The sequence below is a fragment of the Antechinus flavipes genome, chromosome 5, assembly GCF_016432865.1.
Source record: "Antechinus flavipes isolate AdamAnt ecotype Samford, QLD, Australia chromosome 5, AdamAnt_v2, whole genome shotgun sequence".
NCBI lineage: Eukaryota > Metazoa > Chordata > Mammalia > Dasyuromorphia > Dasyuridae > Antechinus > Antechinus flavipes.
In genome coordinates, this window is record NC_067402.1 from 286424727 (window position 1) to 286450154 (window position 25428).

At 48.9% G+C, this 25428-nt stretch overlaps 1 protein-coding gene across 1 annotated transcript; it reads left to right on the top strand.

The window, feature by feature from the left end:
- The first annotated feature begins 2993 nt into the window (after positions 1-2993).
- Positions 2994-24747, top strand: MAFF (MAF bZIP transcription factor F). The gene is made up of 3 exons (XM_051961959.1): positions 2994-3253; positions 20944-21010; positions 22868-24747. The coding sequence occupies exons 2-3, from the start codon at positions 20975-20977 to the stop codon at positions 23309-23311; spliced, it is 480 nt and encodes a 159-aa protein (XP_051817919.1). The 5' UTR covers positions 2994-3253; positions 20944-20974; the 3' UTR covers positions 23312-24747.
- The last annotated feature ends 681 nt before the right edge of the window (positions 24748-25428 follow it).

A 25428-nucleotide genomic window follows, 5' to 3' on the forward strand; every position in this document is an offset into this window, starting at 1 on the left:
GTGCCTAGCACATATAAATATTATTCCCCCATATTCTAACATCCCTCCCAGCTCTGACATCCTATAATTCTTTGAACATGCTAGTGGGTGCTCAGGTGGACAGTTCCGCCCAGAAAACATAATTTCTCAGGCTTCCCTGGGGCTTTCACTTTGCTATAGACCCAGGCCCCTACACCAAGAGTGTCCTGAGCAGCTTGCTTCAGTTGATAGAGAATACAAAGGTGCACAAAGGCCAGCAGCCTCCTCTCAAATCCTTCCAATCTCATTTGATTAAAACTGACCCCTGAGGGCTGGCTCTGGCTTTGGAGCTAGAAGGCCTGGGCTCTTTCTCCAGTTCTGTCTCTGCGATCCAAGACAGAACAAGTGAAAAGAGAACCCTGTGTATTTGTAACTGCTTACTTAGATATGGTTTTAGAGGAATCTATTAATTCTTGTATGAACTGATGCAGAGGGAAGTAGACAGAATCCCTGTCCGTCCTGGACCCTCTTTTCTTCTCCTCCTGTGCCTTTAGCTTGTGATCTCATCAGGTCCCCTGATTTCAATGATGGTCTCCATGTAGATGACAATCATCGGGATGGATTTATCCAGCTCCAACCTCTCTCCTGAGCTCCAGTCCTGTGTCTGCAACAGCAGACTGACGATCTTGAACTTGGTGTCCCATGGACGTCTCAAATCCAGAATCCAAAAAAAAAAAAGTCCCCTCCTTCTGACCTCTCTTCTTATTTTTGATGAGGGCATTGTTACTCTCCCAATCCCTCAGACCAGACCCCTCAATCCCTCTCACCTCCCATATCCCATCTGCTGAGCAAGTCTATCCATTTTAATTTTTCAGTGTCTCTCCCCAACACACCCTTCTTTCCTTCTGTCCTGAATCATTTTTCTTCCACCTAAATCATTGTAGTAGCCTTCTGTTTGGTTTTCTTGCTACCAGGCTCTAAGAACTCCCTCTATCTTCCACTCAGCTGCTAGAGATTTTCCTGAAGTACAGGATGAACCATGTCTTTCTCCCACTAAAGAACTTCAGTAGCCCCCTTTGCCCCCCATACACCCAATGGCCTCCAGGATCAAATCTAAAGAACCAAAAACAGGCCGTCCACCTCCTGACAGAGATGATGGACTCAAGATGCAGAAGGAGACCCATTTTCAGACATAGTGGCCAATGGGGAGATTTGGGTTGCATTTTTGATGCAAAGGTTTTATTTTTCTTTCAGTTTGGGGAGGGGGAGTTTCCATAGGAGTAAATAATGGGAAGTTATGACAATGGTTTTACAACAGTGAAGAAAAAAGTAAGGAAAAGGGGAAGTTGGAAGCATGGCCAATAGGAAACAGAGAAACCAGACAGGTTTGAAAATAAGGATATCGGAACATAGTGTTTTCACCTTTGTTGTTGTTTGCTTGCTTTTCTCTCACTTTTTTCCTTTTTGATCTGATTTTTTTTGTGCAGCATGATAAATGTGGAAAATGTTTAGGAAAAACTGTTGGGTTTTTTTTTTTTTGGCTTGCTTTTTTTTCCCTCTCATTTTTCCCTTTTTGCTCTGATTTTTCTTGTTCAGCATGATAATTGTGGGAAATGTGTACAGAAGAATTGCACATGTTTAACCTATATTGGATTACTTACTGTCTAGGGAAGCGTGGAGGTGGGAAGGGAGGGAGAAAAATATGGAACACAAGGTTTTGCAAGGGTGAATGTTGAAAACTCTCTTTGCATGTATTTTAAAAAGTAAAAAACTATTTATTTTCCAAAATATATGCATGGATTATATGACAACATTGACCCTTGCATAGCCTTGTGTCCAGATTTTCTCCTCCTTCCCCCCACCCTCTCCCCTATCTGGCAAGAAATTCAATATATATTAAACATGTTAAAATATATATTAAATCCAAAATGTCTAAACACATTTATATAATTCTCTTGCTGCAGAAGAGAAATCCGATCAAAAAAAGAAAGTAAATGAGTAAGAAAACAAAATGCAAGTGAACAACAACAAAAAGAGCGAGAATGGTATGTTGTGATTCGCATTCAGTTCCTACAATCCTCTATCTTTTATTTAAAAAAAAAAAAAGTAAAGTAAAAAGCTACTATTAAAAAATAAAGAAAATAAGAGAGGAGAGAAGAAAGGAAAAGCTGATATTTGCTTTTGGACTCTGAATTTGAGAGATGTCCATGGGACACCTAGTTCAAGATCTTACAGGACTGGAGCTCTGGAGAGAGGTTAGAGATGGATAAATCCATCCCAATGATTGTCATCTACATGGAGATCATCATTGAAAGGGGGGCGGAGGGGGGAGGATCTGATGGGATCACAAGCTGAAGGCACAGGAGGAGAAAAGAGGGTCCAGGACCCACAGGGTTCTATCTACTTCCCTCTGCATACGAGAATGAGTAGATTTCTCTAATAAATAAAAAGCTTTATTTAAAAAAAAAGAAAAGTAAAAAGCTATTATTAAAAAAAAAGAAAAGAAGCCTTTGAATTTGTCCTGGGATGCTGGGAGGAAGAAGCAGGACGCACGCGAGCTCCTTTTTTCGGATCTCCCTTGCACATCTTAGCTGATGTTCGTTACATTCGGATTCACACGAAATTTAAAGGCCCAGGACTCCCCGCCTCAGTTTCCTCACCCGCAGAGACGCAAGGGCTGATTGAGGAGCTCCTGATAGCTCGCAGGATGAGGGGCTTTAGCCAAGTCTGAAGCTTCCCCCCGATAAAAACCGCGGCCTCGATCGACGCCCCGGAATCCCCGCTGAGAGGGGGCACAGCCCACTCCCGCCCCCTCACTCCGAGCTGGGTCCTGGATCCCCCAGCCCCTTCCCCGGGCCCGGCCGTGCCCCTCCGTGGGACGCCGGCTCCTTCCCCCTCCCACGCGAGCTGGGCGAGAAAGAGGCGGGGCTCCCGAGCCGGCTCCGCCCCGTCCCTCCCTTCGGAGGGGGTGGGGCCGGGCCGGAGGCGGCGAGGGGTGACATCAGCGCATGACTGTGTTTTTATGAATGAAAGGAATCCTGTGAGTGAGTAATTCCAGGAAACTCACATTACAACTCAGCAGATTGCTGCGTTCGCCGCTGTCGCGCGCGCCTCCCCGCCAGCGGGCAGCCTCCACTTTCGGCTGCCCCATCCCGAGTCCCTTCTCGGGGCACGGCTCCGGGAGGCGGCGGCTGGAGGCCGAGGGGGGACCCCGACCCGTCACCCCGGGCGGCGGCGGCGGAGAGCCAGCGAGAAGGGGACGAAGGGGACTCTCCGAGCGAGTAGGAGAAGTGGGGTGAGTACGCACGGACGGGGCCGCCTCCCCGGGGGCCTTCCCGGTGGGGTGCACGGGCTGCTGCCTCCCACCGCCCAGGGACCCCCTTCTGGCCCTTTCCCCTCCGCCTTTTGCCCCCTCGGTGACCTTGGCTTCCTGGAAGCTCGGGAGGGGGACACGGGACAGGATAAGGTGCGCGCGCGATTGTCCGTCCGTCTGTCCGACTCTCACCCCGGGAGCTTGGGCAAGGTGCGAGGGGGGAGGATGGGAACGTCCCGCTGTCCGTCCGCTCTCAGAACAGAAGGGGGTTCGCTGAGCTAGAAGCATCGGGAGGCACTTGCCGGGGGGAGGGGTATCCGAATCCTCGCGCCCCCCCCCCCAGCTCCCCTTGGTACACAGAAGCGGGGGAAGGGGCTGGCTGAGGGTGTCTGTCTGTTTTCTCCACCCCCGGACAAAAGGGACTTCTCCCAAGTTGGGAGAACTGAAAGTGGAGGTGCCGGTCCCACCCCATTCCCCCCCTCCCACCTCCCCCACCCACACAGAGTGTTTGTCTCTCTCTCCCCTCCCCCCCGCCCCCACCTCCTCCGACTCTGAACCTCGCTGAGGTTGGGGACCTTGGAAGGTTATTTTTCTGGCCCTCCCCTCTTCGGTGCTAAAAGCCTGGGGAGCTGGGGAAGGGGCGGGGGGCCCGAAGTTCCCGACTGGGGGGCCAGGAAGGCAGACTTGGGGGGGGCAGGGAGAAGAGTCCAGTTCGCCCCCTCCCCAGACTCACTGAGCCATCCTGTCCCGGCCGCGAGCGGGGCGGGTGGGAGGCCGGAGGACCACACGGGGCGCCCATGGGGCGGGTGTGCGTGCGTGCGTGACTCAATGTGTACATTCCGTTTTGTTGTGCGAGTGTGTGTGTGTGTGTGTACACTTGCGCACGCAAACACGGATTCGGATTAGCTCAGCCAGGAGGAGGAGGAGGAGGAAGTGAGTGGGCCGGCCTCGGGCGCGGGGGAGCGCCCAGTCCCGCCCGAGCTCAGGCTGTGGCCCGGGTCTCCTGCCTTCCCTCCTCCTCCCCTTTCCCCTGGCTCCGATCGGGCTGTTTCCCAGACCTCCCGCCCCTGCAGGGCTCCTGGGCAGGGTCTGTGCCCCTGCTTGGAACTTACAGATCAGAGAGGCCAAGGGGCTTGCCAAGGTCACAGAGCTCATGGGTAGCGAATCCAGAACTGCCGTTCAGACTCAAGGCCCGTGCTCAGAGCGGCGCCCGGGAGACGGGGTGGCAGGGAGACTTACACCCACCTCTCCTTTAAGCCTGGGGGAGAGGGTTTGGGTCAGTCCTGGAGTTTCCCACTTGGCCCAGTGGATCAGGAAACACTTGTCAAAGGCACGGAGAGGGAGGCCGGAGGGACACACCGCAGGGGGCTGGCACCCAGCCCACCTCTCCTTGGAGATGACTTCGAGCTGGCCGCAGCCTCTGAGGTCAGCTAATCCCATTTTACGGTGGAGAAGTTGAGACCTAGAAAGAGGACTTGTCCAAGGGCACAAGTTGTAGAACTGCCCTCGGTTCACAGAAGGAGACAGACTCTCTGAGTCACAGCAACAAGAGCTACACTGGAACCCAGGCTTTGCCCCAGGGTGCAGGTGTTTGCTGCTGCTGGGTCCTGGCACAGAGAAGGAAGGGCCCCAGGGGAGGCCGAGGGGAGAATTCAGACCCTGAGAGCTTGATCTTCAAAAGTAGGGGCCCTGCTGGGCTGGAAGAGTCCCCACCCATCCCCCCCGGGGCCCAGAGCCCACACACCGAGCTGTGTCCCATGTCGAGGAAGGAAGTGGGGAGTGGGAGGGGAGCAGACAGGCAGTGAAAGGGTTAATGTGTATGTGAGGGGGTGGGGGGAAGGGAGGGTGCCTCAGAAGGCTGATCTGCAAAAAGTTAAGGCAACCAGGATGCACCTGTTTCTGCCCAGAGGTCTGGAGAGCCCCACCTCAGGACTGCTGGGTCATCAGCAACCCCCCAACCCACCCGGGTATCTATAGGGCCAGACCTCCAACTCCTCCCACTTCCTGTGCATTGTGGAACAATACTAGGCTCCTAAGCATGTCTGCCTGCCTCCTCCTCCTCATCTTACCATCAACCAAACTGGGGAGGGACAGCCGGCCTTAATCAGGAGATCCCGAAGCTTTGAGATCTTAGATTTACTAGAAAGAGCTGCATACCGTGCCCCTAGACCTTGGGACTAAAGCTGTGGAACCTCCCGGGCTAGCTCACCTGTCTCCTCTTACTGCACAACATAGGGCTGAGAGGGTCAGTGACAGTCCACCATAAGTGGTCCAGAAGGGTCAGGGCTAGTCCACAATAAGTGGTCTGGGAGCATCAGTGACAGTCCATCATAAGTGGTCCGAGAGGGTCAGTGACAGTCCACAGTAAGTGGTTGAACCAGATTTCAAACTAGGATCTGGTAACTCCGAGATTGAGGATCTCGGGCACACAGGCCCGAGCTGTGAATAGCTGAAATATTGCTGTAGAGGGGGTGGGCAAAGATTCTATTTATTCCGTATGGTTCTGGAGGCGACGGCGGGACCACTGGGTGGAAGTGAGCACGGAGGCAACATAAGGAAGAAGTTTCGGATGGTTGGAGCTGCTCGACCATGGACCAGGTCACCTCCTGGCTTAGTGAAAGCTCTTCAAGAAGAAGCTACAGGACCCCTTGGTGTAGAAAAGAGTAGCAAGGCAGGAGCCCAATTAGAGGCCCCTAAACATGGGGTTGAGGGGTAGTGAATACAGCTCCTCAGCCCTCTGGGGATTTCCCCAAAGTGTAGCAGTGCCTTTTTTTTCCCCAGAGCTCCCTAAACCAGTGAAATCACAGGTCTGTTCCTCTCAGTACAGCTAGAGAAACTCACGAGAACATTTTGGAAGAGACCATGTGCTATATTCTCTGGACTTTGGATCGGACAAATCAATAAACAGTCCTGTCCATATGGTAGGTGCTCAGCAAATAGCTCATGGAATCGCAGAACGGTAGGCTTAGGAGGGAGTTTAGAACAGGGAATGTCAAGGCCTTAGAACAGGGGAGGTCAGAGCTGGAAGGGCCTTAGAACATGGAGTATCAGGCTGGGGAGCTTAGAGATCATGTACTGACCTTCTTGTTTCACAGATAAGGGAAGCGAGGGCCAGAGGAAGCAGGTGCTTTGCCCCAGAAGGTCAGGGGACCCAGGATTGGTAGCTTGGACTTTGAATTCGAGCCCTGTGACTTCTGCATTAAACCACAATTGGTTAACAATGCTCAAAATATCCTGGTGGATCAGTGACCTCGATGATTCAGGACTTTCCTTCAGCATGGCAGCTTTTGCCCATGTCCTCCTCTGTTTGTCACAGGGGGTCCTTCAGAGCACCCCGATTATCCGCAGAGTTTAGGAGTTCTTCCCCCCGATCTCATCTGGTCATGTAGTGAAGAGAACATCGGGCGAGGACTCTGGATTCCCCGGTTCCATTCCTGGCTCAGAAATGAATTCACTGAAAGATGGAGGCAAGTCTCTCTCCGGCTTCTGTTTTCTCATCCGTAAAAATGCGTGTGGTTGGCCAGGAACACACGCGGCTGGTTCCTTCTCGCTCTGACGTTCGATGAGTCGGGGATACCCAGGCCGGTCCGGTATAGGATGTGGCCAGTGTGGCCACAGCCTTAAGTTGGAAGAGTCAGTGGGAGGGAGGTGTGTTTATCCCTTAAACGGCAGAGTCTGAATCTGTGATTTAAAAAGTCTTAAGGAGATTCCGCGGAGGGGAAAACACCCTCCCGATCAAAACTGGAAAGAAGGATCTATGGATTCCAGGTGCTCCCCTCACAGCTCATACCCGCTTCCTGTAGAAAGCTTTTTATGATCTCAGGGCGTCCTTCCCCTCCCCAGTCCCCTACTCCTGCTCTCCATTGCTTTAGAGCAGGGCTCCTTCAACTTCCTCCACTCTCAAACCCTTTTCGCCCGAGATATTTTCACCTGACTCCGGGTATATGGGTACGTAAATCAAATATTCACTGATAATAAATCATAAGAAGCTTATTTTAAAACAACTTTGGGCGTACGTGTAATTTTACCCTTTATTATGTACGCCCTCTCAAGATGGACGGGCTTGTTTATTTTTACGTAAAGAATTAAATCTTGGCAGAATGTTAGATACGGCCAGAAACTTTTTATATTTGCCAGATTTTTCAAGACTCCCCAATGTTCAGTTACAAGATACATCCCATAGTTTTATAAGTTTGCTTTAACGTAGGAAAGAACCTCGAAGGCCGTCAACTGAGGCCCGTGGAGTTGACGTGACTTGCCCAGTCCAGTCCTATCAGTGGCTCTCTGTCCCCTCCAAGATCGAATACAAAATCCTCTTAGCCTAGTGCTCCTCCCCATCATTTTTCCAGCCTTCTCACACCTTCCTCCCGGGTGAGGACTCTTCAATCTCCTCATCTCCTGGCTCTTTCCTGACCAAGACACTTCATCTCTTAACTGGACCTCTGTCTCTGGTTCGCCCCCGTTTCCAGAACACTTCCTCCGGACTGACCTCCCTGGCTTCCTTAAAGTCCCAATTAAAATCCCACCTTCCTCAGGTAACCTTCCCCAATCGCTGTCCATCCCAGTGCCTTCTCTCTTCATTATGCCCTATTTGTTTGGTATCTAGTGTGTTACCACAGAGTTGCCTGCTGTTTCCTGTTAGATTTTAAACTCCTTGAGGGCAGGGACTGTGTTTTGCCTCTTTTTGTATCCCCAGTGGTTAGTGCAATGGCTGGCACATAGTAGGTACTTTAAAGTTTTTTCATTTTTCAGAGGGGAGTTAAGTTGCCTTAACTCCTAGTGGGTAGAGATTTGAACTCGCGCCCTAAGACTCCAGAGCTGCAGCTCTCTCCACCCTGCTGCCTCTCTCCGGGAGTCTGGCTGATCGAGCTGGCTCGGGAGCCAGAGGAAAACAAATTTTTTCTCTCTGTGCTCACAGGATGGGTGAAACCGACTGAGAGCCAGAGCCAGAGCTTCCTGCCAGCATGGGGTGGGGCAGTCTGCGGCAGGATTCCTACAGGGGACCCGGGAGGATTTTTATAGTAGCAGTGATGGCAGACACACTCAGAGCCCACGTGTTTAACAGGCCTGACCTTGTGATTTTCTGCCCTCCTCGAGAACGTCAGGGTCCCCTCTCACTGTCCAAATTACTTAGGTCAACTGTGCTGGCTTAGTAAGTGAACAGGGAGGGGCATGGAGGAAACCACTGGCAATGTCCTAGTCTAGGAGGCAGGAGGTAGCCCCGGCCCATGGACCCTCTGGGTCACCTTGGACAGGTGCCTTCCCTCTCCAGATGAGAGGGATGAGTTCAAGAACCTCTCAAGCCCCTTATAGCCCCAAGAATCCAGAAACACCTTTCTATTTACAAAGTATTTGACTTTAGGGTTTCATTCAAACCTCACTGGATTCTATGAGATGGGGACTTTTTTGGTTGATTATCCAAATACTATTTATTCTCACCTTATCTTACAGCCTTTCCCAGCTCTAAACACCTACTATGTACCAGGCATTAGGCTAGATGCTCTGGATATAAAGATGAAAATGCCAGTTTTTGCCCTGCTCTAAGGCCTCTCCCAACCCTGACATCCCCTGTTCTAAGCTCCTTCTGAGCCCTGACATCCCCTGTTCTAAGCTCCCTCCCCCTCTGACATCCCTTGTTCTAAGGCCCCTCCTAGCTCTGACATTCCCTGTTCTAAGCCCCCTCCCAGCCCTGATACCCCCTGTTCTAAGCTCTCCCCAGCTCTGATATCCCCTGTTCTAAGTTCCCTCCCAGTTATGACACCTTTTGTTTTAAGGCCTCTCCCAGTTCTCATATTCCCTATTCTAAGGTCCTCCCCACCCTGATATTCCCTGTTAAAGGCCCCTCCCAGGCCTAACATTCCATCTTTTAAGGCCCAGCTTCTTAAACTATAGTTAAACCCTATCTGGGGAGTCATAATTAAATGTGGGGATCATAAAATTATGCTTTATTATCAATAAATGTTTGATTTGTGTACTACTTTATATACCAATATACTCGGGATCGTGTAAAAATTTCTTGAGCAAAAAGAAGTCGTGAGAAGAAAAAGTTTAAGAAGCCCTGCATTAAGGTACCCTCAAGATCTGACATTTTAGGTCTTTAACCCCTGGTACCCAACATAATGGCAGCTCAGCGGGGCTGGCTCAGTAGATAGAGTGCTGTGTTTAAAGTCAGGAAGACTTGAGTTCAAATTTGACCACAAATACTACTAGCTGTGTCATCCTGGGCAAGTCACTTAAAGTCCGTTTGTCCCTGGAGAAGGGAATGGCAAACGACTCTAGTATCTTTGCCAAGAAAACCCTGCGGCTATTAGCTGTGCTTTGGTCCATGGAGTCACAAAGAGTCAGACACAACTGAACAATACCCAACATATATTCTATGGATTATCAGAGCAAAATTCAAATTTAAGCACACTCCTCCCCTCTCCCCCAACTTCCCCATTTTCATTCAAAGTCTTTTCAGAAAAGGCAAACTTCTTTTTTTTTCCCCCTCAACAGTATCTTATTTTTCCAAATACACGTAAAGATAGTTTTCAAAGAAGACTTTATGTTCTACATTTTTCTCCCTTTCTCCTTACCTCCCTCCCCCCCACCAAGACAACAAGCAATCTGATGTAGGTTAAACATGTGCAATCATTTTAAATATATTTCATATTTGTCATATTGTGTAAGAAAAATCAGAACAAAAAGGAAAAGACTACGAGAAAGAAAAAGCAAACAAACAAAGAAAAAAATGAAAATACTATGCTTCAGAATCCATTGTTCTCTCTCTGGATGCAGATGGCATTTTCTATCCCAAATCTAGAGTAATTGTCTTGAATCACTGCATTGTTGAGAAGAAGGCAAACTTTTTTCAGCAGCCAACTCAGTAAAATAGCATCAGGAAAATAAAACAACCTAAAATTCCATTTTATTTCATGAACTGGATATCTTCAACTTAATATGTCCAAAACAGAACTTGTTATTTCCCCCTCAACCTTCCTCCATCTCTATCTTTCCTGTCACTGTAGAGGGTTTTACCATCCTCCAGATTCCTACTCTCAGAGTCATCCTAGACTCCTCACACTCTCACCCTTCTTGTCCAAGTTGTTGTCAGGGCCTGTTTATTTCACCTTTGCATCATCTCTTGTCATTTTCACCCGGGTAGTGTCTTGTTTCAATCTCGCCTTTGCAGCATCTTTTGTCAGTTTCGCTTTTGCAGCATCTTTTTTTTTATTTATTTATTTTTGATACATTATTTTATGAGTTATGTTGGAAGAGAAAAATCAGAGCAAAAGGGAAAAACCATGGGAGAGATAAAAAAAGAAAAGAAAAATGAAAGTGAACATAGCATGTATTGATGCTGGATGCAGATGGCATTTTCTGTTCAAAATCTATTAGGATTCCTTTGGATCATTGAAACACTGAGAAAAACCAAGTCTTTCATAGTTGATCATCACACATCCTTACTGTTATTGTGTACGATGTATTCCTGGTTCTGCTTGTTTCCTTCAGCATCAGTTCATGTAAATCTTTTCAGGCTTTTCTAAAATCAGCTTGTTCATCATTTTTTATAGAACAATAATATTCCATTACCTCCATGTACCACAATTTGTTCAGCCATTTCCCAACTGATGGGCATCCACTCCTTTTTCCAATTCTTTGCTACCACAAAAAAAGCTTTGAAGCAGTTCTTGTTGATTTCACCTTTGCAGCATCTCTTCATTTCACTTTTGCAATGCCTTTTCTTGATTTCACCTTTGCAGCAGCTCTTGTTGATTTCACCTTTGTAGCAGCTCTTGTTGATTTCACGTTTGCAGCAGCTCTTGTTGATTTCATCTTTGCAGCAGCTCTTGTTGATTTCACCTTTGCAGCAGTTCTTGTTGATTTCACCTTTGCAGCAGCTCTTGTTGATTTTATTTTTGCAGCATCTCTTTTGGATTTCACCTTTGCAGCAGCTCTTGTTGATTTCACTTTTGCAGCATCTCTTTTGGATTTCACCTTTGCAGCAGCTCTTGTTGATTTCACTTTTGCAGCATCTCTTTTGGATTTCACCTTTGCAGCAGCTCTTGTTGATTTCACTTTTGCAGCATCTCTTTTAGATTTCACCTTTGCAGCAGCTCTTGTGGATTTCACTTTTGCAGCATCTCTTTTGGATTTTACCTTTGTAGCAGCTCTTGGTGGATTTCACTTTTGCAGCATCTCTTGTTGATTCCTCCTTTGCAGTATCTCTTGTTAATTTTTACCTCTGTAGCATCTCCTTCTCTTCTCTTCTCTGACACTGTCCCTACCTTGGTATTCACCTCATGCCTGGATTATTGCATCAGTAACCTGTTGGTGAGTCTGCTTCCCTCAAGTCTCTCCCTACTCCAATCCATCCTTCATTCATCTTCTAAAGTGATTTTCCTAGAGCAGTTATCACATTATACCACCCTCAATGAACCACAGGGGCTCCCTGTTACTTCCAGTACCAAATATAAGTAAAAAAAACAAATAAATACAAGATAATTGTAGGGACTGTGTCACTAACCATCATGGATATCAGGAAAGGACTCTTGTCACTTGAGGTGAGCCTTGAAGGGGCTATGATTTACAAGAAGCAGAGGCAAAGAGGGAAAGCATTCAAGGCTGGGGTAGTGGGAAGGGGCAGATTGTGCAAAAGCCCAGGGAGGACATAGACTGTCATGAAGAGAGGTAGACAAGCAGGCCAGTTTGGAACGGAGAGTCCATATCTAGGGAAGTGGTTGGTAACAGATTTGGAAAGATAGGTCGGAGTCAGATTGTGAAAGGTGTCAATTGCTAACTCAAGGAATTTGTATTTCTAAAAAACACCACAACTTTAGTGACTCACTAAGGGTCGACAGAGTCATTTATTAATTCTACGATATTTGTTAAGGCTTTCTATAATGATTCCCCCATCCCCTTCCTGCTTTAAGCAAATTTGATCATACCCAAACCTGAGATAATGAATGGTGAGCAGGGATAGTAGATAAGGGAAGGAACTGACACATTTCAAAAACTTTTGCTGCAGAATTCCATCAAATTGCCAAACTGCAATAAATCACTCAATTAGCAATCATTTATTAAGGGCTTATAGCTGCCAGGAAGCTCTCATTTTGAACCATGCCTTTTACACTTACCAGTTGCATGATACCAGTTGCATGTATATATATATATATATATATATATATATATATATATATATACAATCAAATGTAATATATAGATACACAAAGGGCCATGTATATACAAAGGGCCATGTACAAGTTAGCCATTATCTCATCAGACCTGAAGTTGAAAGGGATCTCGGAGGCCACTGAGTCTGACCTGCTTGGTTTACAACAGAGGTTAAGGGATTTGAACCCTAATTCTGACGTATCCACCATAAATAGTCCGGCCATATTGATTTCAGCTCCAATGAGCCCATGATGTTCCCGGAGTCCAACTCTTTGGGCATCTTCTTGGATTGCTCTGATCTTGCTCAGCAGATAGAGGTGTAATCTAATTCATTTGTTCATTCCACTAATATTTTTGGATTGTCAAAGATGTGTAAGAAGGAGGAAGAGGAGAGCCAGCAGGAGCCAGGGAAGGAGGCCGGAACTCCTCATCACTGAGGCTTTCCTACAGGACATTTCTGACTCAGCTGAGCCTGAGCATTCCTGGGCAAAGAGCCGAACCTCAGCCGGGACCTGGGATCTGGCCGAGGAAGCCACAGCCAGAGCAAGGGAGAGGAGATGGGAAAGGAGCCAGGGAGAGGCAGAGCTGAGTTGAGTGGCTGTGTGGCATTGGGCACTCTTTAACACCTGTGTGATCTTGGGCACGCTTCTAATTTCTTTGGGCCTATTCTGTAAAACGGAGATTGGAGAGTGTTAGATCCCCGAAGCTAGCGGGGCAGCTTCCCTCTTTGAATCAACCAATAAGCATTTATTAAATGTCTACTGCGTGCTAAGTGCTAAGAGCACAAAGATAAAAATCAGACAAAAAACTTAATAAACTGGATAACTCAGAGGCCTGTTTCCTGAGACCTTCTAAAGTTTCTTCTGAGCAGCCTGGCACACAATTCTAGCCCGTGCTGTAGTTACTTCTTACATAACGGCCTAGTGGATGCCCATTAGTTGGGGAACGGCTGAATAGGTTATAGTATAGGAAGGTAATGGTATATTTCTGTTCTCTAAGAAATGATGAGCAGGCTGTTTTCAGAAAAGCCTGGAAAGATTTATATGAACTGATGCTGAGAGAAATGAGCAGAACCAAGAGAATACTATATGCAGTGCAGCAACACTGTCATGATAGACTTGCTCATCTCAGTAAGTTATTCATTCAAGGCAATTCCTTTTTTTTTTTTTTTAATAACTTTTTATTGACAGAACCCATGCCAGGGTAATTTTTTACAGCATTATCCCTTGCATTCACTTCTGTTCCGATTTTTCCCCTCCCTCCCTCCACCCCCTCCCCCAGATGGCAAGCAGTCCTTTACATGTTAAATAGATTACAGTATATCTTAGATACAATATATGTTTGCAGAACCGAACAGTTTTCTTGTTGCACAGGGAGAATTGGATTCAGAAGGTAGAAATAACCCGGGAAGAAAAACAAAAATGCAAGCAGCTTATATTCATTTCCCAGTGTTCTTTCTTTGGGTGTAGCTGCTTCTGTCCATCTTCATTCAAGGCAATTCCAATAGATTTGTGATGGAAAGTGCCGTCCACATCCAGAGAGAGAACAATGAAGATTGAATGTGGATCAAAGCATAGGATTTTCGCCTTTTCTCTGTTGTTGTTTGCTGGTGTTTTTTTCTTTCTTCTTTTTTCCCCCTTTTGATCTGATTTTTCTTGCACAGCACGATGAATATGAAAATATATTTAGAAGAATCACACGTGTTTAATCTATATTAGATTGCTTGCTGTCTTGGGGAAGGGAAAGGAGAGAGGAGAAAAGATTTGGCGCAAAGGTGAATGTCAAAAACTATCTTTGGATGTATTTGGAAAAGTAAAATACTAATTAAAAAAAAAAAAAAAGGTTTGGTTTAGTGTTCCCCCATAGCGCCCTGGCCTCAGAAATGAGTAATAAGCACTTGTGGAATTGAGATGTAGCCAGATGTCCGAGGGAAGGCCTTGAGGAGTAGGATCCATCGTCAAACACAGCAACACTTTCCGGGGATTTTCCCACCTGGAAAGTCATGTGGTTGATCTGCCTCACTTTACAGGAGGGGAAAAGCACTTGGCCCAAAGTCACTCATTGAAGAACCTTTGGTAAGAGCGGTTCAACCATGAGCCACTGACTTGTGGCTCCTTGGAAGGGGATTGTCCTTTGGCCTTTTTCCAAAGAAGCATGTGTGTGTGTGTGTGTGTGTGTGTGTGAAGGGGAGGGAGCGGCTCTGGACATTCAGCCTCATGGATGGAATACTTAGAAGATGCTAGAGCCCCTGAACGGACCTTTGAATGAAGAGTAGGGGAGGAAGAAGTGAGTGCATTGCGGACTCAGGGGACCCTGTGGGCAAATGCATTGTGGAAGGAAAAAGCAAGATGAGATTAGGGAATGTCAGGCAGACTTGTTTGTTTGGAGCATAGATTTCATGGGAAGGACAGGGGGCTCGAAGGTAGGTTGAGTCAGACAGGAGAGATTCTGGAATCCTGGGCTAAGAACTTTCTGTGGGGGCAAAGGGGAGCCACTGAGGGATCTTCTATGATATCCCATGGGCAATAAAGAACCACTGAAAGACCTTCTATGCTGTCCTTTGGGTAATGGGGAGCCACTGAAGGATCTTGAGGAGAGAAGGGATGAGACATGGGTTCTCCTATGCCATTCTGAAGTTCAGATTGAGGGGAGAGATTTAAATTAGGGGCATAGGTTAGAAAGTTATTAAAAATTGTCCAGGTCAGAGGTAAGTAGGGTCTACTTAGGGAGGTTGGCTATGAGAAGAGATTGGAAAGTCACTGCCCCTAGCCCTGACCTTTGCTCACACTCTTAGGAAGGCTGTCTCCCTTTCTCCTCACCTTTTCACAGCCAACCCAGCCTAAGCTCCAGGCTCTAGTTAAAAGACACCTCTGAGACTCAGGGAAGCAGACATTTGACCAAGGTCATATGGGTAGCAAATAGAAGGGGCAGAATTTGAATCCAAGTCCGCTGCACATCTTTGTCCCATGCCTTTGTCCTATGCCAGTCCTTAAGTCCTGTGGGAAGCTCTCCTTATGTAGCTCTTTATTCTTGGTAAATTTTCCCCGGCTCTCCATTTATTGTCTATACAATAGGATTTTCACATTGGATGCCTTGGGACAGTCACTACTATTTTATGGTTCGCTCACTCTTAGGTCCCAGGCAGCTTTCAGTCCCAGGATCCCATGGGGAGAAGCAGGGATGTTGACCTGGCCAGGAGATGCTGAATCACTGTGAGACAGCATCTTATCTACACCGGACTCCAGCTCCCAGCCTTGCCTCCTCCCCCAGGCCCTCCCTTTGGCGCTCCCGTTCATTTCATGGCTCTTGGCCCAGGAGGGTGGGGTGTGGAGGTGGTGGTTACACATTTCCCCCTTACCCTATTTGTCATCATCTCCCACCCGCTTTGCTCTCCTAGGGAACTGAGAAAGGAACAAGCCAGTCGCCATAGGTGACTGTGTGTTGTGAATCACAAGGGTGTCCATGTGGCCCTGCTCACAGGGCACCAGTCTGAAGGTCAGCACCCTGGGGCTGTAGTCTTGGGGTTCTGACCCTGGAGTCCCCCCTCCCCAAGGGAGTGTCAGCCGGGCTTGTGCTTCTGCCCTCCCACCCCCAAGTGTAGGTGGAACACACACAATGGTCTCCGTAAACAAGTGTGGATGGGTTGGTGATCTCAGGAAGGCCTTCAGGATTGGGCTAGGGTTGGGCATGAAGGTGGAGCTTTGCAGCTCATCTGTTTTTTAAATTTCTGATTAAAATGTATTAATATCTTTTGTTTTCATCCCCCGATATGGTCACGTTACCTCCTTTCCTCAGAGAGTCCACAAAACCTGATTTGTAGCATTTGCTGATTTCCAAATTGTAAATGCTCACGTGGAAGACTTAACAATGATGGCTTCCAGCTTGTCCCTGGTATTCGGGCAATATTCTGCGCTTAATGGTCACGCTGGGATTCTAATTGGGGCTTGAAGGCAACCAGGGAAGGCAGGAGGTGGAGAGAGAAAGGAGGGCCTTCCAGGCATGGGGAGCAGCTGGAGAAAATGTCTAGAGATGGAGGGTCTTGATTGAAGAGTACATGGTGAGAAGGACAGGGAAGAACACTGGGAAAGTAGATTGTAAAAGGCTTTGAATGGCAAGCAGAGGATTTTCTGTTTGATCTTGGACATAACAAGGAGCCATAGGAGTTTCTCAAGGAGTGATATCATCAAACCTGTGCTTTCCAAAGATCATTTTGCCCATGCAAATGGAGGATGGACTGTGGAAGGGCTAGGCTAGGGGTCCTCAAACTACGGCTGCAGGCCAGATGCAGCAGCTGAGGACGTTTATCCCCTCACCCAGGGCTAGGAAGTTTCTTTATTTAAAGGCCCACAAAACAAAGGTTTTGTTTTTACTACAGTCTGGCCCTCCAACAGTCTGGGGACAGTGAACTGGCCCCCTAGTTAAAAAGTTTGAGGACCCCTGGGCTAGGCTATCTCAGTAAGCTAGAGAGAGGGGACAGGACCTGATCCTGAGACTCCCCTTGATCAGGGCAGGTCTGCTCCTCTTTGAAATGTAGTCTTAGGCTTGTGATAGAAAAGCCATCTACATTCAGAGAGAGGACTATGGAGACTGAATGTGGATCACAACATAGTATTTTCATCTTTGTTGTTGTTATTGTACAGCTTGTTTTTTTTTCCCTCATTTTTCCACCTTTTGATCTGGTGTGTGTGTGTGTGTGTGTGTGTGTGTGATGGTATATGTGGACATGCTTAGAAGAATTGCACAAGTGTGACCTACATTGGATTGTTGACTGTCTAGGAAATGGGGTAGGTGGGGAGGAAAGAAGAAAAATTTGGAACAAGGTTTTGCAAGGGTGGATGTTGAAAACGATCTTTGCGTGTATTTTGAAAAATAAAAAAAACTATTGTTATTTTAATGTAAATGTTTTAAGGTAATAATTTTAAGTTTAGGATGTTACTGGGAGCAAAGAGGTCACTCCTAGTCAGTGGCAGAAACAGCACTTGAACCCAGGTCTTTGAGGCTTGAAAGCCAGTTTTCTGCCCACTGTGTTTTAGTGTTTCTCTTCAGTGGGATGATATATTTACCAAGTTGTCCCTATACTCTTTTGAAAGACCCCAAAGATGTTGGGCCCTCTTATGGAGCCTCTGAGGCTCCTCTAATTCTAATCTAGAGTTAGAATCACTAACTAACCCTATGGGCCTGCCTGGGGGCAGGCCTTCTCCCCAGGCAGCCTCAGTTTCCCCAAACTCATCTCCTTTCTCTTCCTCTCTCGACAGAGCTGTCCTTTCCTCTCAACCAGAAACCCCAGGGGCAGTGGGAGGACGTGTTCGTCAGAGGGCTGGTGCCAAGAGCCACTCCTGCCTCCATGGCGCTCTGATGAACTCCCAGGGCAGGAGAGAGATGAGAGGAGAAGCTGTGCTTTCCTGGGGGACTTCCTAGACCATCAACTTCCCTCTCAGGCTTCCTCTGAGCCTTGTTCCCCTCCCACCAAGAATGGCCCTGGTTCCCTCTGGGCAACATCTCTTCCCACCCCTCACTTTATTGCTGGAGGAACTTCTGAGAACCCTGGGGGAATCTCCCCTTTTCTGTCTAAGTCATCATGATGGGGAAGAAAACTCCATAACCCTGGAGATAGGGAGTGGGTTGAGAGGTGTGAGATGAGATGAGAATGAGTAGGGTGAGGGTGGAGGGGTGCAAAAACTTACACTTGGCAAGCTGAAGAAGCTGGTGGACGAGGGGGAGGGGGAGGGCTGAGGCCAACAGTGGCCCAAGCCTTTGCTTGCAACCTCAAGCTAGGCAGCTGGGGCAGAGTAAACAAGCCCGAGAGCCAGGCCTCTTGCCTTTGCTCCCTGCTGCGTGTAAAGAGGGGTTGGCCCTGGTTAGTGCAAACCTGAAGCCTTTCTCAATCCCTCCCCCAGCCCTATGACTATTATGTTTACTGTGTGGACGCTTTGTTTGTTAGTTGTGTGGTTGGGGACTCCCAGGTCCCGCCCAGCTGTAAAGCTAAGATCCTGTCCTTTATGTTGTCCCCACTTAAATGGAAGGCAGGGATTGTTTGTTCTGCTTTTGGGAGCCAGCTCTGGGCCTGGTATACAGTAAGCACTTAATAAATGCTCTGTTCTCTGGTAGATATTTGAATAAAAGGCAGTGGTATAGTAATAGACAAAGACTTGGAATCAAGACCCCTCCCCCCCTCGCCTTCTGCCATTTTACTATCTATGGAAGGCAGTTCAGCTCTTGAGGCCTGACTTCCCAGGGATGTTGGTCAGCTGGCCTCTGAGGCCTTGCACCTCCAAACTTGGCGGCTTATGAGTTCTGTAGGAGCCAATGAGACCTGCTCCATGTACTCACCCAGTTCCGGGGCCCTTTCATCTGTAAAGTGAGGAGGAAGAATTGGGTGGGTATGACCTCTGAGGACCCTACTCGTTCTAGGTCATTGAGCACATGACCTGCCAGGGCCTACCCCACAGATACTCAAGATTGGAGTGAAGGGATCCCTGTTACAGAAAGAGCTTCACAGTAAAGGGATGGCAAGGGAAAAGATTGGTCTGGGAGCCAGGAGTCTTGGGTTCACTGTTACATGGCTTGGAAGAAGTCAGTTCCCACTCTCTGAGTTTCACTTATTAAATGAGGGCGCTGGATGGTGTGGTGTACTGGAAAGAACGCTGGATTTTCCTTAGAAACCTTGAGAAACCCAGTGGGGATATCTGCCCAGGGGAACCTGTTCTTCTCACGCTCCCATACCCCCACTTCCCAGAAGTGCTAGCAAGAAGGCCGCTCTGGCCCAGCCCCTGACCACTTTCTAGTCGTCCCCAGAAAGACCAGCTTCTCCCCTGCATCGTTCCCATTCCCTCGGCTGTGCTTGGGGTGCGGTGGTGGGGAGAGAAGGAGACATCCCTCCTCCTCCAAAGTGAAATCTGGGAAAACAAAAGGCAGATTTCAGGGAGGCGCCAGTCCTTGGCTGCCTTAAGTAGGAACGCTCCAGAGGAGAAAGGGACCCCTTGGAATTCTCTTTTCACTACATAAGGGAAGAAAACACCAGCTGTTGGGAGCGCTGGGTGAGGCCGAGGATCTGTGGGGAGGGCATTGGCTGGTCAGAGGCAGCTAATAATACTCCACGGGGGTTAATAATAACATGTGTACAGTGCCTGGCACATAGCATGCCCTTAGTAAATACTTGTTGGCTGACATAACAACAACAACAATAATAGCTGGCGTTCCTATAACACTCCAAGACAAAGCACTTAATAAATATTGTTTCATTTGATCCTCACTACTAGTGATTAAGATGGATGCTATTATTCTCCCCATTTCACAGATGACTAAATTGAGACTCCTTCCATAAATCATACTGGTTGATTGTTGGGTGATCAGGATGACAAGATAAGTGGATAGAGATACATGAAGCCCTTCTGACACTCTAGAGTCAGAGGCAGTGGCCCCAAATAGTCCTACACCAATCTCATGGCATCTCTGCTGGCCATGAGCGGTCACCATGGGCAAAAGCCAGGCTCTGGTGTCAGGCAGGTTGGTTTGGTGTCCAGCCCTGCTATGTAGAAGGTCTGAAACTTCTTCTTTCACCATCCCTCAATTTTCTCTTCTATGTTGTGTCCCCAATGGGACCCTGTTTGGGATTTTCTTCGCAAAAACGGGGTTTGCCATTTCCTTCAGTTCATTTTACAGACGAGGTAAACAGGATTAAGTATCACAGAGCTAGGAAGTGTCTGAGGCCAGATTTGAACTCAGGAAGATGAGAACTCCAGGACCAGCGCTCTGAATATGGGGCACTAGTTAACTCACCCAACAGAGCGATGGCTAGAATCAAATGAGATATACAGCACATAAGTCATTCAAAAGGTGCAGGTGTAGGTAGATGGTGTGGCGTAGGAGTAGTTAGAGACCTGGCCTTCTAGTCAGGAAGTCCTGAGTTCCAATCCCAGCTCTGACACATGCTAGCTGTGTGACCTTGGGTAAAACACAGCCTCTTACTGTTCTGAGTGGTTCTCAGGTACTGGACATCTGCACTACTGTAGGGAGCTTTCTCCCGGGAGTTCTTCAAATTATTAAAATCAATCGTTGATCACTTCGGCTTATTATTATCCCTGCTCCACATCTGGCTGGCCTCATCTACCCAGACCAAAGATCCTGGGCCTGTTTTAGGCTTCATTCACTCCCACAGGTAGCATGAGGTCAGTCAGGGTGGTCGTGGGACTGGGCCGTATAGAACTCCAAAGCTCACCAGCCTCAGTCTCACTAGTAGCAAGGCATCCAGAAGTGTGCAGTCCTGCCCAGACTCCCCTGCCTAGGGCGGTGCTCTCTGCCCATACCATAGGTACTTCGCCTATGCTAGTGAATGAATGACTCCAAGAGGTGGGATTTCAGAGGAGGCTGATGGAGGAGGAAGTCTGGGGTTAGTGGCTGCCTACTTTGTCCATGGATACAGCTAGTTCCAATCATGGATGAGTGCCTGCTCAACCACAACCCTAAAATAAAGGCAAAGTAGGGTTTGGAACAATAATGCTTCATTTCTTTTCCTGCAGGTCTCCAGCCCCGAGGGCACCAGACCCAAAAATGTCTACAGATACCTTATCCAGCAAAGCACTAAAGGTGAGAGCCTACCCTCCCCTTCCCACTGATTTCTTCCCCTCCTGTCCTGTCCCCTCATTAGTCCCTGCTCCCTCTCCAAGCTAGTCAAGGTCCTAAGTTCTAGAATTCTCCTGGCTATTAGCATCCAAGGCTTCAAGTTCTAGATTTCTCTTAGCTCCAGGATCTAAGAGTTTTAAAATTCTCCTATATCCCTGTATATAAGATACCAAGCACAAGTGTTTTCCTGGCTCCCTGAATCCAAGGTTCCAAGTTCCAGAATTCTCCTAGTTCTCTAGATTCAAATTGTAGAATTCTGCTAGTTCCCCAGATATAAGATTACAAACTCTAGTCTTCTCCTAGCACCCTGGGTCCAAGATCCTAGGTTCTAGAGTCTTCCTGACTTCCAATCAAATCCTTAGCAGTTACAGATCCAAGGCTTTAGAGTCAAAATGGAACCTGGGGATTCTCCAGCCCAAGAGTTAACTTGTTGTGAATAGATTACAGGGGAGAAATCGTGTTTACCTTAGTGATCTTGGGCTGGTCAATTCACTTCTGTTCCCCATGTGTAAAATGAAGAGGTTGAACCAATTGGTTTCTGAGGTTCCTTCTGATTCTAGAGCTATGGCCCTTCTTCTGTTTTTTATTTCTCCCCAGGACTAGTGCCTTTAGTTTATAAGAATGAGACCTTCCAAAGTAGAGGAAGGGAATGAGTGATACTCAAGCTGAGAGCTTGAGGTAAAGACACACTCAACTCCATCCAACAAACCTATGATGTATAAGACACTGGACCTTGGGAGAAAAAAGCCAAGACAATTTCTCTATTGTCATTTTTTTCTATGCCCTCCTCACTTCCATTCTCACCCCTCTTCCTCCTAGTATCCCACTTATAGAAAGTGGGAATTTGAAGAGCATTAGAAAGGAGGAAGCAGGAAGAGAGGAGGTAGAAGGGGAAAAAAGGGAAGAAAAAGGAGCACAACAAGAAGGAAAGAGTTTAGGAAACAGAGCTCAAGAGGAAAGAAAATCAAGGACTAAGGAGAAAAAGAAAGAGAAGATAAATGGTAGGAGGAATGGAAAGAAAATAGAAGACAAAAGGGGATTTTGGAAGAAGAGGGGAAGGAGAGAAAAGCTGAGGGAAGAAGGTGAAGAGAAAGGGGAAGACAAGTGGGAAAGAAGAAAGAGGAAGGGGAGGAGAGAAATATAAGGAGGGAAAAGGAGGAAAAGAGAGAGAAGCAAAAGACAGAAAGAATGGTGAAAAGAAAGCAAAGGCAGTTGAACAGGACAAGAGAAGTTAAAGGAGAGAAAAGCAGAGGCAGGGAGGGAAGAGAGGGGAAAATAAGGGAAGAAGAAGAAGAAAGCACAAGGTGGGAGAAGAAAGATGAACAAGGACACAGTCGAAGATGAAGTGAAGACAAAGTGGAAGTAAAAGAAAAGAGAAAAAAAGAGGGGAATGAGGAAGACTAGGGAGAGAGGAAAGAAACTAGGAAGGAAAAGAGATAGAAGGAAGAGAAAAAAGAAAAGGGAAACTGAGAAGAGTGAGGGTAGAGGAGGGGGAAATGGAGACAAAGGAGCAGAGGAAAGAAGAGCAAGGGAGAGGAAGAAGTGAGGAAAGAAGAGGAAGGGAAGGCGGAAGTAGAGGTGTGGGCAGCGATATTGACGTTGGGGTCTGTAGATGTCAGTGTCCGTGTCCGTTTTGGATTTCGGTGTTAGTGTCAGTGTCTGTATCGGTGTTTATATCTGTCAGTGAATATGTCAGTGTCAGTGTCGGTGTCAGTGTCGGTGTCTATGTCGGTCTCTGTGTGGGCGTGACCGTCGGGGTTGGCTGTCGGGGTGTCCGGCCCCCCGGAAACGCCCGCCCGACACCACCCTGCGTGTCCGCAGATCAAGCGCGAGCTGGGCGAGAACACGGGCCCGCATCTGTCGGACGAGGAGCTGATGGCGCTGTCGGTGCGGGAGCTGAACCACCACCTGCGGGGCCTATCCAAGGAGGAGGTGGCGCGGCTGAAGCAGCGGCGCCGCACGCTCAAGAACCGCGGCTACGCCGCCAGCTGCCGCGTCAAGCGCGTGTGCCAGAAGGAGGAGCTGCAGAAGCAGAAGAGCGAGCTGGAGCGCGAGGTGGACAAGCTGGCCCGCGAGAACGCCGCCATGCGTCTCGAGCTCGACGCCCTGCGCTCCAAGTACGAGGCGCTGCAGGGCTTCGCGCGCTCCGTGGCCGCGCACGGCGGGCCCGCCGCTAAGGTGGCGCCCGCCAGCGTCATCACCATCGTCAAGTCATCTGCCAGCGCTTCCACCGCGGCCTCCAGTCCGGCCGCGTGCTCCTCGTGACCGCGGGTCCCATCCCTGCGCGGATAGGGGGGTCCAGACCCCGCCCCCGCCCGGGCCCCGCCCCCGACTCATCCCCGCTCCGCTGACAGGGTGGCCTGGTCCTTGTCCCGCCCCCCGATCCCTTCCCCGTGCAGATAGGGCGGCCCTGCTCTAGGCCCCACCTCTGGCCCTCTCTGTGGATAGTGTGGCCTGACCTAGGCCACGCCCCCTGATCTCATTCCTCCTATTCTTTCCCAACGTCCCGCCTCCTGGTCCAAGCCTTAACACCTACAGGGCCCCGCCCCTCCCCCAGGCCCTCCCGCTGGCCCCGCCTCTCCCAGCTCCTACTTCACGTGCTCGGGTTCGGTTCCTTGTGCAGCCCCGGCCCGGACCCAGCGCTCCTTCCCCGTTTGGCCCTCTCCAGCCCTGGGTAGGGCTTCGGGCAGGGGCGGTAGCTCGTGGGCCCCCCGTGGGGACACCGGGGGAGGGAAGCAAGTCCCTTCTCCACGCTGAAGTTAAATCAGCGGGCATCGATTAGGTGCCCACTTTGTGCCAATTTGGGGACGTGGAGCCCTCCGCTCCCGGCTCTCCCCCCTGCAGCTGGAAGATGGGCTCCCAGGAGGCCGTGGGCCACCCCTCTCCCAGGCACGAGCTGGGGCGCCGTCCCAACATCCCCCTCCCCCTTATTTTTCTTTTCTTGGCCCTTTGGAAGCAGGTTGGAAACTGGCTTGAGAGTGTGGGAGCCCTTCCTGGGGGATGGGGGCTTCCAGAGGGGGTGCAGACAGACCTTCCAAGCCCCCAAGAGCTGACCCTCGCTTCTTCCCAGGGCCCGGGTCTCCTGGGAGATTCCCTAGAATTATTCCTGGGCTTTCCGAGGATGGAGGTGGGGTGGGGGGGGGCTCTGGGAGGCCGGGCAGTCTGCCCAGGATGAGCACTTAGAGCCAGGCAGGATGGCTTTTTGAGCTGATGAGGGTGTGGGATGGGGTACACAGCATAAAATGCGCCCCCTCCCGCTTCCAGTCAGGAAGGGCTGGGATCCCACTCCCGTGAGCACTTTTGGGGAGGAGGGGGCTAAGATTCTAGGGTTTCTGGTCTTCCAAAGCAGCAAAGCCTTTTGGGGCCCCCTCCTCTAACCACATCCCCAGCCCTCCTTGCCCAGCTGCTCCCCTCCCTCGTCTGGTCCCAACCTCTTTTTTATTTATTGCACAGATGTAAGTTATTCTCTGCCACAGCTACCAGCCCACCTTACTGGAGCCCAGTCTGGGTGGGAAAGTGGACGAGTGGACGTTATATTTTATATCTTCAAATAAATCACATTTTATCTTATATGTAACAGAAGACCTTGAGAAATGCCCTCTAGGGGTTCCAGAATTTATTTATTTTCTGACTTACAGTAAGCGCTGCTCGCCTCCTGTATTTTGTAGACTTTCTGAATAAAGCAAGTTCTTTTTCACTGAGTCGAGAGCGTGGCTGGATTGTGTCCTGGGAGCGACCTAGGGATGGATGGAGCTGCGCAGGGAGGCGGGGGATTGGCTCTTGAATCCGTAGTTACACCCGCCACGTTCCAGGCTCACAGAAGCAGGTGGACCCGCTTCGTTCCTTCTAGCCCAGTGGAGACGCTTTCTAATCTGGGGTCTTCTTAATCACCGAATTTTAGAACTGGAAAATCTCAGGGGATCTGACCCAGTGCATGATGCCCAAACAATTCTCCTATAGTAATGTAAAGATCTCCCAGGAGGGGAGATTCTGGGAGAAACGTGGTCCAAATCGCCCTCTTCCCTCCACACTTATATAACCCCGTGTTGTAGAAGGCCCAGTGAAAGACCTGGAGAAAGCCTCAGGGAGGACATTAGGGAGAGTGTCTCCCGGGAGAAGAAGGGCTGTCCCAGCCGGCTAGAGCAGGATACGCTTTTTAGCTGTTTCTATAAAACACGGAGTTGAGGCAGAAAACCTGGGCCTGGATCTCATCGCTGGCGGTGTGCCTGTGGGCCTGTCATTGACCAGAGCCCTTTCCCCACACGAGGAAACCCTTGTGCACCCTGAATTTGCCCTAGAAATGGGGACCCTGATTCTCCTCTATGTCAGCTAAGGGAGGGGCACTGAACTTGGAGTGGGCGAGTCTGCTCTGCCCCCGTGGT